General features: G+C 43.5%; 1 protein-coding gene across 1 annotated transcript in view; it reads right to left on the bottom strand.

The window, feature by feature from the left end:
• Positions 1 to 899: 899 nt before the first annotated feature.
• Positions 900 to 14,462, bottom strand: part of TMEM42 (transmembrane protein 42) — a 36,171-nt gene continuing 22,608 nt past the window's right edge. The window contains exon 3 of the mRNA XM_069211511.1: positions 900 to 2,023. Within this exon, the coding sequence (XP_069067612.1) occupies positions 1,880 to 2,023 (144 nt within the window). The 3' untranslated portion in view covers positions 900 to 1,879. The remainder of the gene's footprint in view (positions 2,024 to 14,462) is intronic.

Genomic DNA, 14,462 nt, shown 5'->3' with positions numbered 1-14,462 from the left:
TCTACACTGTGCATAAAGCTACTATCCCCATTGTGTTTTAAAAATGTGCCTACTTTCCATGTATCTTCTGTTGCTTTGTCTCAGAAGCTACTGGCAACATTTACCTTATTCCTAAGAGATTTCAGGAAACAGCGGTCCCCGTATCCCTTCAGCTTTGCTACATCAAGACAGGGAATTACTACGATTTCTGGCAACAAACTCAGCCTTCCACAATATGCTAAGCACACAACCAGAAACACTGAAGTAAACAAGAAGCAAGCAGCAGTGACAGTGAGAACGTATCACCCAGCACACATCAGTACATTAATTCTTTTAGAGGTTTTGCTCCTTAAAAAACATATTTCCACCAGTTGGAGCGAGATTCCACCGTATTTCTCATGGCATAAATTTTAAAAACCCTAAAGCCATTTCGGTGTCAAAGATGAAACTAAGCCCATTGATACCTATGGCAAGAAGACGCTAGTTTCAATGCATTTCCACATCAGGTGCTTTAATATACCTTGATGGGCCTTGTATCTCTATTCCGCTACTGACTGAGACAAATTCCTTTTCTTAGTCTGGTTGGAGTTCCAATCAATTTTGTTGACACTGATCAAGTAGCAATGCATGTTCATGTTGCAGATCAGATGTAATACTGGGATGTATTCTGGTGCAGGGAAACATGAATAGCAATGGATTTCTAATGTCAGGCTGAACAAGGTTTCACTTCAATAACTATGGCGATTTCTCTAATATTTCTCTGAAACTATGCCAACGCTTGTACCACCTCCTTAAGGATAAGCTAAGGAAATAATGCAATTATTTAACTCTACCAATGTTACAGACATAACTGAAATCCTGGCCACAGCTCTTGGGAACACCTAATGGCACAAAATCAAGAACAAAAACAAATCCACTAGTGGAGGCAACAGAATTTTATTTTTTTTGTTAATTTTTACCGTTCTAGTACATTTCACTAGCAAGAATACTATCAACTTCTGAGAAAATATGAATGCTTTTTTTATTTGTTAATAAGGTGAGTCAAACAATGTAACTTAACTCTGAAATTCTGTGTTGTTGTTTTCTTTGCATCCTGGTTGTAGGCCATTTCAGGATGAACATAATTTCCAACTGGTACAACCACTTAATATTCTGTGTGTTCTCTTCACCTCAAATATTCCCCCAGAATAGTCACCACATTCTACTCCAGGTTTATTTGTCCACAAACACTTTCTGACGTATTATATACCTACCTACATTTGACAATTAATTTTGATCACAAGTGCGATACCATCATCTGGGACAACTTCAGCATCCTGCTCATGCATGCTTTTAATGCACTATCCAACACCAAGCACAGCATACTGAAGCAGTGTCTGAGAGTCGCCATTTCCCTCCACAATATGTATTTGTATGACACAAACAGTGGGGTAACAACCATGAACATTTTGTGTTTAAAATTTGCCATAGTTCAGCATCAACACAGGACATACACTAATTTGAAGCTTTACTGCGCTGGAGGGGTTCATGAGGCTGTATACTACCAGTATGCAAGCAAAACGTAAATCTGCATTAAAAACTCCAACACCATTATAGAAGTTGCTATCTTTTGCTTCAGTGTCACCCTATTTTAACATATGTCTATGTATTCATTTAGGTTGTTTACAACTTGCTACAGTCCTTCATTTTTGAAATATTGATTTTCATCTCAGGTGACCAATTCACTACCGGAACAGATATTGACAAAAAGTCAAGAAGAAATTATCATGAGCCCACTTTAATAAATGTACATTATTTATAGTTCAGAACAAATTTGTCTAGCTCGCCTTATAAAATACGCATTTTTTCAAAATAAATATCTGAATAAAGTTCCACTTTCATGACTACGCTTTCAGCAACGCTACTTTTCTTTTTTCTCAGAATCCATTTGATCTGCTTGAGGTGGCCTGGTATGCAGCAACAGCAGCCCGAAAAGGGTAACTGAAATCCCTACCCACCATAGCAGATTACACACTTCTCCCAAGAGGATCTTGCCAAGGAAAGCCTGTGGATATAAATAAACATGTATTAGGAATAGCCTGTTCCAACACGAAGCCATTATTCACCAGCCACAAGAAAAAAAATGCTAAACTGTTGTAGCTACCTACCAATCGCTGCAAAGCAGGAAGAATAGTGGCCACTTACCTCTGGTTATTGTTCAACACATTTGAGTCAGATTTATAGCTTCAAAATACCCGACCTGCAGTTTAACATTTTGTTTTGGTCTTTTCGTTTTAAATATGTATGACTACTTATTTTTCCAGGGACAAACTATAATTAGAGACATGGTCAAGGTAGAATAATGTCTAACAGCATGGAACTTCTGGTACATTTTAATAAACCAAACACGCATTTGGAAAAAAGAGATATACAGGAAGGATGTTGCCGTTTTGGGAAAAATGTGACAACACAGGACCCTCCTTAAACTCAAAACATTTCAACAGAATACCAAACATCCAAATGCCACACTGGGTATGTACCATTGCGAAACACCTCAATTACTAAAAATGAGTGTATGTATTCACAACCCTACTGGAACTCTAACACAATTAATTTAATTAAAACTCTGTTTGGTGGTTGATAGTCTAGATGTTGTTTGTTTCGTCTACCTGCACTTCCCACACCGTAATGGCACATATTCAAAAGGCATTGGGACCAATCAAAACATGCACTGGATAGAATGCCCTGCACCAAGGTGGAACTGAGAAGGATCATAAGGACAAGCTTCAGCAAGCTCCTTCTCTATGCACAATATATTTCCTTCACCATGGGCTATCCCAAATACACAATTCTGAAGATTCCAGGTTACATGAGTTCAGAGCCTTCTCAGAATACAATAGAAATTAGCAAAACCAGACTGAACAGCGTCCAACATCAGACAAGCCACAGCATGCTGACCATTACAACTATAGGCTACCAATCAGAGATTTCAGTTAACTTTTGTTTTACTCTGTCCTGTGATCCTCTTATTTTGGGGCTTGGAGTTGACAGAACTGCGCATCCTCGTGGTAGATGAACAAACATTTCACCACAGGTTGGATTAACAAAAAAATAAATTGAAGAGTTATATGTATAGAACTACGATTTTCATAAAGATACTCAATTTGAAGAGATTGAAACAAGTCCTCTGATTGCATGAGTAATTATATATTTGTATGCAAAGGCCTAGCCCAATTTTGAATAAGGTTAGGGTGAAATTCAACTTTTTTTTCTGCTCGTTAATTTTGTAGATCACATACAGGTTGGCAATCGCTCATCCTCCCTCATCGTTATCCCCATTGACATGGAGTCAGATGAATGCACTTGTGCCCGGTCACTGAGCATGCTCATCTGCTTCCTGCTTTCCACGTTGGCATCCCCCACTTTGTTCAGAAGCCAGGAGATCATGCAAGGCAGACAAAACATGGAGGGATAGAAGGTGGCATTTGATGCAATCTGTGGCTTATGTGTGGCTGTGTTGTAGATAGAAGGACACAAGAAAAGCTCTAGAATTGCCAATATGCAGTCGCTCAGACCTGTCTAGACATGGTAGAAAAGAGGGTGGTATGCAAGCCGAGTTACACTACTGCTGTTAGTGACAGTAGGCAGTACCAACCTGATACTCTTACTTTGATATTCCATGGAAGTATTTGTTAAAATAACTACAATATGTTAGTGCTTATCATGTTGTGTTGACTTTATAGCCACTAGCGGCATCACTCATCAATGGACCCATAGACTTGTAGCTTCACATATCTCTAGACAAAGCTAGAGGTGCTTATATAGGGGCCTGTTTGTCTTTCAACTAGGGAAAAAGAGCTGATGCAAAGTGTAATGAAAGAATCGTGAACTTCTGGAGTGCTTGCTTTTGTTCATCATTTTAGGGATTAATACACCAGAGGTTGGGGGTGCATTTTACAGTAACTATGGTGATTCATTTGTTGCCCTGAACTGCTTTTCTTTGCTGTCTGGTTCAAAGACTGCAAGCCAGTTTGCATTTCCTGTACAGCTGCTCAGATCCATCTATTCCAGTAATGCTGGTGTATATGCAAGAGTGAATGCTGGCTGCCACTGGGCAAGAGGCGCTTCACCAACATCTCCACCCACCACTGCATCTCAAGTGTTCATTATGGTCCCTGTTGACAGCTAGTAGGATATGTGTGGAGACTCTTGAAGAAAAGAGGTAGCTGGTACTTCAGCTTCAGGTAGACCAGGTATCTCTTATGAAGATCATTCAAACAATAATGAGCAACGAGGTAGCGTATATTTTAGTACTGTCCCTAATGTCATAGTGTTCATCAATATGTGACAATATATGCATTTTGTTTATTAAAATATTAATAGTTTAGTTGTAATGTGGTACACTGAAAGCCATAATAATGTGCATTCACTGTAGAAAAGGTCATCGAAAGGCTTTAACTAATAACTAACTTTATGTTTAACAAATTAATTTATTTATATGTTGTAGTTTATCATGTTAATTGACAGTTTCCATTAAAACAATGTTTTTTTGAAGAAAAAAATTCAAAATATTATATGTAAAAGTTCAGGTTTGTAGTTCACTGTCATAAGTTATTTCGTTCAAATGTATTGTAACATGAGCACTGCCATAGCTTAGTAATGTTGGGTTCATAATTTTGAGTGTTAAAGTGCCTTATTTGCATAAATTAATGTGCTGTTTTAATTCACTCTGCTTTGTGACCAGTAGACTGCAAGGCCCTGTTTACTGATTGTGTAGAAAATGTTTACTAATTTTTGTTAAGGTGAACTTTCCTTTCAGACATTGTTCTCATGAGAAAGTTAGCTTGGTAATAGATGTTCTATTGTTTTGCACATAGTAAACCTTTCACACTAACCTTGAGCACAGTACATCAAGGAACCGTGTAATGGATTATGTATTAATGTTGGATCTGGCCCTTTCTGCAGGGTCAGCCCCAAACATTTTGCCTCCTTCCCTCTATTTTTTCTGACCTGTTTGTGTTGACTTTAGGACTCTGGACACTTTACCACTGCTAACCAGTGCTAAAGTGCATATGCTCTCTGCCTAAGTCATATTGGTAATTGGTTTATCCATGATTGGCATATCTGATTTACTAGTATGCCCATAGTATAGTCCACCATGTGTGCCCAGGGCCTGTAAACCAAATGCTACTAGTGGGCCTGCAGCACTGATTGTGCCACCCACACGAGTAGCCCTGTAAACAGGTCTCAGACCTGCATTTGCAGTGTCTGTGTGTGCAGTTTTAAACTGCCATGTTAACCTGGCAAGTGCACCTACTTGCCAGGCAAAACCTTCCCTTTTAGTACATGTAAGGCATCCCTAAGGTAGGCCCAAGGTAGCCTTATGGGTAGGGTGCAGTGTATTTAAAAGATAGGATATGTACGGGTGTGTTTTATAGGTCCTGCTAGTGACATACTCTACATTCAGTTTTCACAATTGCAAGGCCCATCTCTCCCATATTTTAACATGGAGATTGCCCCGAAATATCCTTTAAGTGTAATTTGCCATTGAAAGCAGATAGAGATGTGGAGTTCAGGGTCTCTGAACTCAAAATTTGAAAATACATCTTTTAGTGAAGGTGGCTTTTTAATTGCATGTTTGAAAATGCCACTTTTGGAAAGTGGGCATTTTCTTGCTTAACCATTCTGAGCCTCTGCCTAGCTGTGAAATACACGTCTAGGTCAGGATGACAGTAGGGCTGGTTGTAAATTCACTTAAGATAGCCACACAAAGGGAGCTGAGATGTGCCCTGCATATCCTGAAGGGTCTTCTTGGGCTACAGTGGTGGAGGAGCTGACACTTGCGCCTGACTAGCCCTGTGCCTGTCATTACACAATGCAGTCTCCAACCACCTAGAGCAAGCCTGGGACCAGGGCAGGAAAGGCAGGGTCTTGCGCACCACAAAGACTTTTCTTTGAAGTTTGCATACTTCAAAAGGCAGACATGAGTATAAGTTTTGGACCTAAATCCCGGACTTTTCGAACACTTCTGGATGCTTGAGGAGACTCTGCCAAGAAGAACAGCTGAAGAGCTGTGAGGAGGAGTACTGTAAACTTGCTGTGTGTGCTTTGCTAGGTTGGACTGCAGTTTCTGCTTTAGCTTTGAAGAGGACAAATGCTGGACTTTGCTGTGTATCCTGCTTGTGAAGTTTCTCCAAGGGCTTTGACTGAGCTTGCCTCCTCTTAAGAAGTCTCAGGGACAATAAAGACTTCACCTATCATCCTCTGTGTTCTCGTGGTGAGGACCCTAACTTGCCAGGTGGTGCCCACTCCAGTTCCTGAGCCCTTGGAAGTGAACACTGGCATAAAAACAAGAAAAACCAGGCACACTGACTCCGGATGACTCCAGAACTGGCACAGCTGCCCGACGCAGCACTGCTGCCTACACCCAAAGCCCTGTTCCCCTCTAAAGTGCAATGACCGATGCCACAGGCCTGGCGCTGCTGACCCGACGCTGTTGCATTGTCTCTGAAGTCCCATGATATCATGAGCCCTGAATGCCGTGTCACCAATGTCCGTGACACCAAACTCCGCTGAGGCCCGTGGTGTGACCACACCCCTGTAAAGTCACCTCACCGCATATTGGCCCGCTGGACTCATCGACCCCGTCGGATTGTCAGGAAACGATGCCTCACAGCCGACGTGGTCTCACCTCCCTGCCTCTGAAAGAACTGATGCCTCACCTCCATAAGGAACCAACACCTTGCCTCCTGCGTAGCCGCATGGAACCAACGCTGCACTGGCTCCAGCGCCCCCCCCCACTCCCCGACTCCGTGCTATGTCTTTGACTCTGTCTAGTTTCTAAGGTACTGTACCTGGGGTTCGTGCTACTTAGTGACTGGCGCAGCACTCTCTCGTGACTGGCATTGGGCTAGTTGGCAACAACTCCGTCACAACACCGTGATAGCACCAGTTGGAGCTATTGTGTTTCTAAGCACTTTATTGAGATTTAATCTTTAAAAAATCCATATTTGTGCTTGTGTATGTTGGATTTTTGTCATTTTGGTTGTGTTTTAGTTAGATAAATAAAAGCTATCTTTCTAAATTGGAGTGGTGTCCATGTGTAGTATTTTCACTGTGCTACTGTGTGTGGGTATAAATACTTAACACATTGCCTCCGGGATAAGTCTGACTGATAGTGCAAAGCTACCCAGGGGGAGAGCAGGGGTTTTCTTAGGAGTGTGACTCCCTTACCCTAACTAGAGTAAGGGTCCCTACTTGGACGGGTTGCAAACTGACTGCCAACTAGAGACCCCATTTCTAACATTGGTGATCAGTAGGGAGGATAGGATTTGTGCTTCTACCTGACATACAATGATTGGTGTACACTACTGCATAGTGCAAGCCATTACGTAACCTCATCCTATTTTCCCTTTTATGGTCTCCGGTGTCCTCCTGGATGTATTGTTGATACTTGGGACTCTAGTTATTGATGAAACGTGTGAGGCCTTGGCAGAATGGAAATCAACTTCTGGCACCTGTACATCTATACAATAAGGGAGGTAAAAGTTTTCTGCAAGGAAAGGAGGCTAGTTTTGAAGAGAAGGTGCACAAGGGAGTATCCAGAGGCTGTTATGTTTTGTTAGAAGCTAAAACTCTGGCAAGCAACACTACCAAATGACTCTGAGGAGGAGGGCTGCTCTGAAAGTGAGGACAGTGGCCATGAGTGGGAAACACAAAAAGATGGATGGCTTCTAGCTCATGAGCAGAGACTGAGAGAGCTGAATGAAGAGCTTGAGGGAGCCGGGCTGCGATCCTTAGCTAGGGAAAAGTAATGTTTGTAGCTCATGAACTAAGCCTTGGGGAGCTAAAGCTGGAAGCCATGAGGGCGGAGTCCAGTTCAGATGGTCGCAGCAAACGTGTTATGTCTAGCACTGTGGGAGAAGTGCATTTGCCCAGAACCTTGGTGCCCAACTTGAAGGAGGGGGATGACATACAACCAGGAGGTTCAGGTTTATGAGGTAGCTCCAGTGGTGCGCAGGGACCATGAGGTAGATTGGGGAACTGGCATGTGGAGTCATATTCCTAGTAGTGGGAGGGACCCTCTACTGGCTCTAGATGTGAGTAACAGAGAGGAGTTCCCCCTGGTAGAAGTCCTGCTAGTAAAGTATGGAGACACCCAAGAAGAGTGTGGGTTTGAGTGCCAGGGACAGCCAGATACTGTCTCAAGAGGGTGATGTGGGGTACTTTTCCAAAACACTGGATGGTGAGGTGGACGGCAGTTTGGTTAACCCAGGTAAGGGGCTGGGAGATGTGATTGCTAGAGAGCATATGTTCAATCCCTGTTTTCCAGAGCTACACCAACACAAGGTGGAAGGGGAGTTCTCTGACCACACTCTGACACTTACACTGGAGGCAGACCTCTGGGTAAGTACCAGAGAGTTTGAAGATGCATTTGGGGGTGCTCCTGATGGGACTGGCTCAGGTTTTCCCCAAGCAAGCGAGGTTAGCAGTGACCCAGGTAGGTACGAGTATAGTGGGATGGGTTAGGGGTCTCACGTCCTGTCTCAGAAGAGAGCGAGTAGTGATGGCCAGAGGCCCAAGTTGGCCAATACCTAGTCCCAGAGCCTGGAGGGTTCTGTGAGAGAAGACCAGGGGGAGAGCCTAGTTTGTACCGGGACACCATTTGCTGAGGGGAACCACAGGAGAACTTGGGGGAGGGGAGGGCTGAGGTGGAAGGACAAGCGTCCCACCAGTTCTGGTGTCTGGCAGTACCACGCCTGGTGGGAGGGTGCAGAAGTCCAGAGAAAGGGTTGAGGTGGGAGACACTCCCCAGCGGGAGGACTGGGGGACCAGGGGTTGCCAGCTCTGAGGTCAGAGCATCCCATGGCTGACCCTGGTGAAGCCGCTTCTGGCCTATGGGACCTTAACACATTGTCAGATAGACAAGGGGCTGGAGACCTGCGCCCGGCCGACTCTTACCCAAAACAGGAGCAATGTGTTTCCCTTGGGGGGGTGGAGGTTGGGTAAGGTTACTCCCACACACATCTTGGCTTGCCAGGCACAGGTCCAGCCTCAGGGTACAGACCCTAGGTTGGAGGGTCAGGTTCAGGGTATCCCCCATGACCTTTGAGGGTGGGGTGACTGCTAACAGTGTCCCTACTGTGTTGTCTTCTGGGGGTACCACTCCAGGTGGGAAGGAGGGGCAAGGGGAGGGAAGCCTTACCCTTGTCTCCTGTCCAGCCTAAGGGTACCGGCCCTGTGCTGGGGCACCACTGCTAAGGCGCCATCCCTGAACTGGTGGGAGAATCAGCAGGATGACTACCACAAGCACCCTGACAATTCTGAATTCTGGGGGTACTACTTCCAAAAGGAGGGGACAGAGCCTCAGGAAGGGGGACAGGGGCAGGAAGAACTCACCCCTGACTCCTTTCCAGCCTAAGGGTACAGACCCTGGGCTGCAATACCAGTCTCAGGATATCAACCTTGAACTGGTGGGAGAGAGAGTGGATGAAGAGTGCCAGTCACCTGGGGCTACGCCCCCCTACTCTGAGAAACCACCAAGGTTAGACTGCCCTGGAGGGACTGAGACCGGGCTATTATCACTGACAGCTGTCAGAAGCCTGTGTGGGTTGCTGTCCTTATGGACACAGTTGCCCTTGGGTTGGGGACAGGAGTTACACCCAGAGATGGAGTGAGCCACCCCACTGTGATGGCCATGATAATACTGTCTGCCCACTGGGATACATCAGTGAGCAAAGTAAGGATAGGTGCAGCACAGATGGTATTCGCAGGTGAGGAGAGGGGTCCCCCCCTGGCTTAGCTCAGTGGGCCATGAGAGTATAGACAGAGGGGTCCAGCTGGGTTCAGAAAGGCATAGAACGGGAACGGACCCCTGCTGTCCCAGGCCAGGGTCTGTTCTATCGCCCCAATCAGGAAAATCAATCAAGGTTTTGATTGGTCTCCCCTGGGTTTAGTTAGGTGGGGGTTTGTTTTAGAACTGGTCCTTTCTACAGAGTCAGCTGCAAACTTTTTGCCTCCTTTTTTCTGACCTGTTTTTGTTGGCTTTAGGACTCTGGACACTTTGCCACTGCTAACCAGTGCTAAAGTACATACACTCTCTGTCTAAATTGGATTGGTGATTGGATTATCCATGATTGGCATATTTGATTTACCAGTAAGTCCCTAGTATAGTGCACCACGTGTGCCCAGAGCCTGTAGATCAAATGCTATTAGTGGGCCTGCAGCACTGATTGTGCCACCCACATGAGAAGCCCTGTAAACATGTCTCAGACATGCCACTGCAATGTCTGTGTGTGCAGTTCTAAACTGCCATGTTGACTGGCAAGTGCACCCACTTGCCAGGCCCAAAACTTTCCTTTTAGTACATGTAAAGCACCCTTAGGGTAGGCCCAATGTAGCCCCATGGGCAGGGTGCAGTGTATTTAAAAGGTAGGATATGTACTGATGGTTTTACATGTTCTGCTAATAAAATACTGCCAAATTTGTTTTTTCACTTTTGCAAGGACTATCTCGCCCATAGGTTAACATGAAATTGCCTTAAAATATCTTTTAATTGTAATTTCCAATTGGGAGCAAATAGAGATCTGGAGTTTGGAGTCTGTGAACTCACAAATTAAAAATATATTATTTAGTGAAGGCGACTTTTAAATTGCGGGTTTGAAAATGTCATATTTAGAAAGTGGGCATTTTCTTGCTTAATCATTCTGTGCCTCTTCCTGGATACAGAATACACGTCTGGGTCAGGAAGATAGTTAGGCTGGTTTGGGATTCACTATAGACAGTCACACAAAGGAAGCGAAGATGTGCCTTGCATATCCTGAAAGGTCTTCCAGGGTTAGAGTGGTGGGAGGAGCTGACACTTGCACCTGAATAGGGGTGTGCCTGTCCCTACACAATGCGGTCTCCAAACCCTTAGAGTGTGTCTGGACCAGGGCAGGAGAGGCAGGGTCTTGTGCACTACAAAGACTTTCCTTTGAAGTTTGCCTACTTCAAAGACAGAAATGAGTACAAGTATTGGACCGAAAACCCCAGACTTTTACAGCACTTCTGGATGTTTGAGGAGACTCTGCCAAGAAGAACAGCTGAAGAGATGTGATGAGTACTGCCCCTTTGCTGCATGTGCTTTGCTGGGTTGAACTGCAGTTGCTGCTTCTGTTTTGGAGAGGACCAAGACTGGACTTTGCTGTGTTCCGCTTGTGAGGTTTCTCCAAGGGCTTAGACTGAGCTTGCCTCCTGTAAAGAAGTCTCAGGGACAATAAAGACTTCACCTAACAGCGTCTGGGTTCTCGTGCTGAGGACCTTGACTCATCCGATGGTGGCTACTACAGTTCCTGTAACAGACACAAAGGGTCCCCAAGGGGTAGGGCTCACCCTTAACTTCCACGGCTATCCTTTTTATTTGTTCATCAAATGTCCATGAAGTTGTGTCCTCACTAGTTTTTTTTTATCCTTTCTAGTTTGTTTGATTTCTCTTGAAGGGCATTTACAACACTCATTGGTGTCCTTTCAAGAAAAGAGGGAGGTTTCAATAGACTATCGATATAATCATCTGTATAACAGAGAACATCTCTGTCTGTCATATTTCTTGCTGTTAACTCACGTGTGAATTACTTGGATGCGTAACTCTTGCAGTCCAGCTACTGCCAAAGATTTACAGTCTAAAACATGGGGAAATAACCCATAACCCGGGGACCCAGGTATACACAGTTTCAGACACAAATGGTCCCCAATGGGGGAATGTCACCATTGACTTCCGCAGCTACTCTTTTTATTCTTTCATCAAATATCCATGAAGTTGTGTTCTCACTAGTTTCTTTTTGATCCTTTCTAGTTTGTTTAATTTCTCTTGAAGGGCATCTACAACTCTCGTTGTTGTCCTTGCATGAAAAGAGGAACCTTTCAATAAACTATCGATATAATCATCTGCTTAGTACAGAACATCTCGGTCTGTCATATTTCTTGGTGCTAACTCACATGTCAATTACTTGGATGCGTAACTCTCACAGTCCAGCAACTGCCAAAGATATATAGTCTAAAACACAGGGAAATAACCCATAACCCACGGACCCAGGTATACACAGTATCAGACACAAATGGTCCCCAAGGGAGAAGTGTTACCCTGGACGTTCACGGCTACTCTTTTTATTCTTTCATCAAATGTCCATGAAGTTGTGCCCTCACTAGTTTGTTTTTGATCCTTTCTAGTTTGTTTAATTTCTCATGAAGGGCATCTACAACTCTTGTAGGTGTCCTTGCATGAAAAGAGGGACCTTTCAACAGACTAACAATATAATCATCTCTATAGAAGAGAACATCTGTGTGTGTCATGTTTCTTGGTGCTAACTAACGTGTCAATTACTTGGATGCATAACCATCGCAGTCCAGCGACTGCCAAAGATATACAAGTCTAAAACATGGGGAAATAACCAATAACCCAGGGACCCAGGTATACACAGTATCAGACACAAATGGTCCAGAAGGGGAAAGTGTTGCCCTTGACTTCCATGGCTACTCTTTTTATTCTTTCATCAAATGTCCATGAAGTTGCGTCCTCAATGTGTACAGCATGCAGTAATCACAACAGTTTTCATAAATTTCTACTACAACTATCAGTGGCTCAGCTGCATAAGGGCTGCTCAAAAAACAAAATGAAGCAACAGAGTCACGTTTTCCCATCAAATTCTGTAGTACGTACTGATCATCAGAAGAAAATTGCATCTTTAACAGAAAATGTGAATTTGCTTCTAATTTCATAAGGTAGCTACTTTTGAATGCACTATTCTTAGTGATTCCCCGGGCATCGGAAAGAACTCTTGTGTCGAATGGCTCTGTGCCTCATGTCTAACTCAGAGATTCTCCCAAGCAAACGTGATGTTTTAAGTGCCAAGCAAACTTTCACAGAGGAGTGCCCAAAGAATAGCAGTCATAATGGCAAAACAACGTGACAACTTAAGCCCCAAAAAACAAGAATAAAAAAATGAAAAATGAAAAAATTGTGACAGTTAAGCATGCTACTGTGAAGATGGAAAAGGTTTTGATTAAACTGAACATGACTAATTATTCAGTTACGCCCTAGTGAGGACATCAGTGCTAGTCTGATGGTTAATCTCGAAGGTGACCATCAGAGTCTGTCCTTGAAGCAATTGTGGTCTATTCCTTATGTGAAATTTCAACAAACGATGCAGATCTCATTGTGTAATCTATTACTAATCTGGCTACTCCAAAAGGAAAAAGGATGACTAACGGCTCAGTTCTTTGAGCCATCTCAGCCAACCAACGGACCTGACAAACTGGCCCTATTACTCTTGATTATTCATTCATTAATGTGGAGAAACAAAAACATGCACACTTTTCTCAGAATACAGCCCTGTGTAGAAAGTATCACCAATCTCTAGTTAATATCATCAAATGCACCCACTGAAGTGTTCTAAAACAGGTTTTTACAAACAATGGCTAAATCCTGGCCTGCACGATCATTGAAAAGTATGTACACAATAATAGATCTAAATCACACTATGTCTTGTTATAAAGCAAGGGCATCAATGTTGGCGGGAATACTGAAATGTACAATGAACTTTACGAATCTATGATACATGCTTCTGCACTGGCTATCAAGGATGACACCAGGAATAAATGGAGGTAAAAACTCTGTCAAGGATGGGTTGGAGAAGACTTCCTTAATGGAAGACTGCCATTACTGCATCAATCATGCATTATTAGCTGAAATATTTAGTATCCCCTTGATATACAAAAAAATGGAGACAGTAAACCTGATTAAGTTTTTGAAAAATGTTGAAAAAAGATAGCTTCAAATGTTCATAGTAATACAGTGTCGTCATCTGCAGATACTAAAGGAGGGTTCTAACCCACATGCTGTTATATAGATAGAAAGGATGATAAATAGGACCACTTAGCAAAGAAAGGTAAGCTCTCTGTTAGAAATGGGGTCTTTGGTTGGCAGTTAGATTACCCCCCTGTCCAAGCAAGGACCCTCACTCTAGTCAGGGTAAGTCACACACAATCCAAATTATCCTGTCCCCACCCTCTGGTAACTTGGCACTGAGCAGTCAGGCTCAACTAAGAAGGCAATGTGTAAAGTATTTGTGCAATAAATCATGCAATAACACAATATAGCACCACAAAAATACACCACACAGTGTTTAGAAAAATATATAATATTTATCTGGATATTTGCAGGTCAAAACGATCAAAGATGCAATATGTAAATGTAGAGATATCACTGAAAAGTGATATAAAGTGTCTTAAGTCTTTTTAAAGCAAACAAAGTCTCTTTCAAGTACAAAGTACCTGGTTCGCATGAAAAATCTCTGAAAAGGGCCGCAGAGGAAGAGAAGCGTGGAAACAAAGGGGTGTGCATTGATTTCTCTGGCCGCACACAGCGATGTGTCGTTTAGTTTCCACGCAGGGATGGCTGTGCATCGATTTCCGGTGCTGGGTCGTGGATCCTCTTTGAGTTGCGGGGTTTTCAGACGCCCCGGGGT

The sequence above is a fragment of the Pleurodeles waltl genome, chromosome 10, assembly GCF_031143425.1.
Source record: "Pleurodeles waltl isolate 20211129_DDA chromosome 10, aPleWal1.hap1.20221129, whole genome shotgun sequence".
NCBI classification, from domain to species: Eukaryota; Metazoa; Chordata; class Amphibia; order Caudata; family Salamandridae; genus Pleurodeles; species Pleurodeles waltl.
The sequence above is the reverse complement of the archived record's forward strand: the minus strand, read 5'-3'. Positions and strand labels throughout refer to the sequence as shown.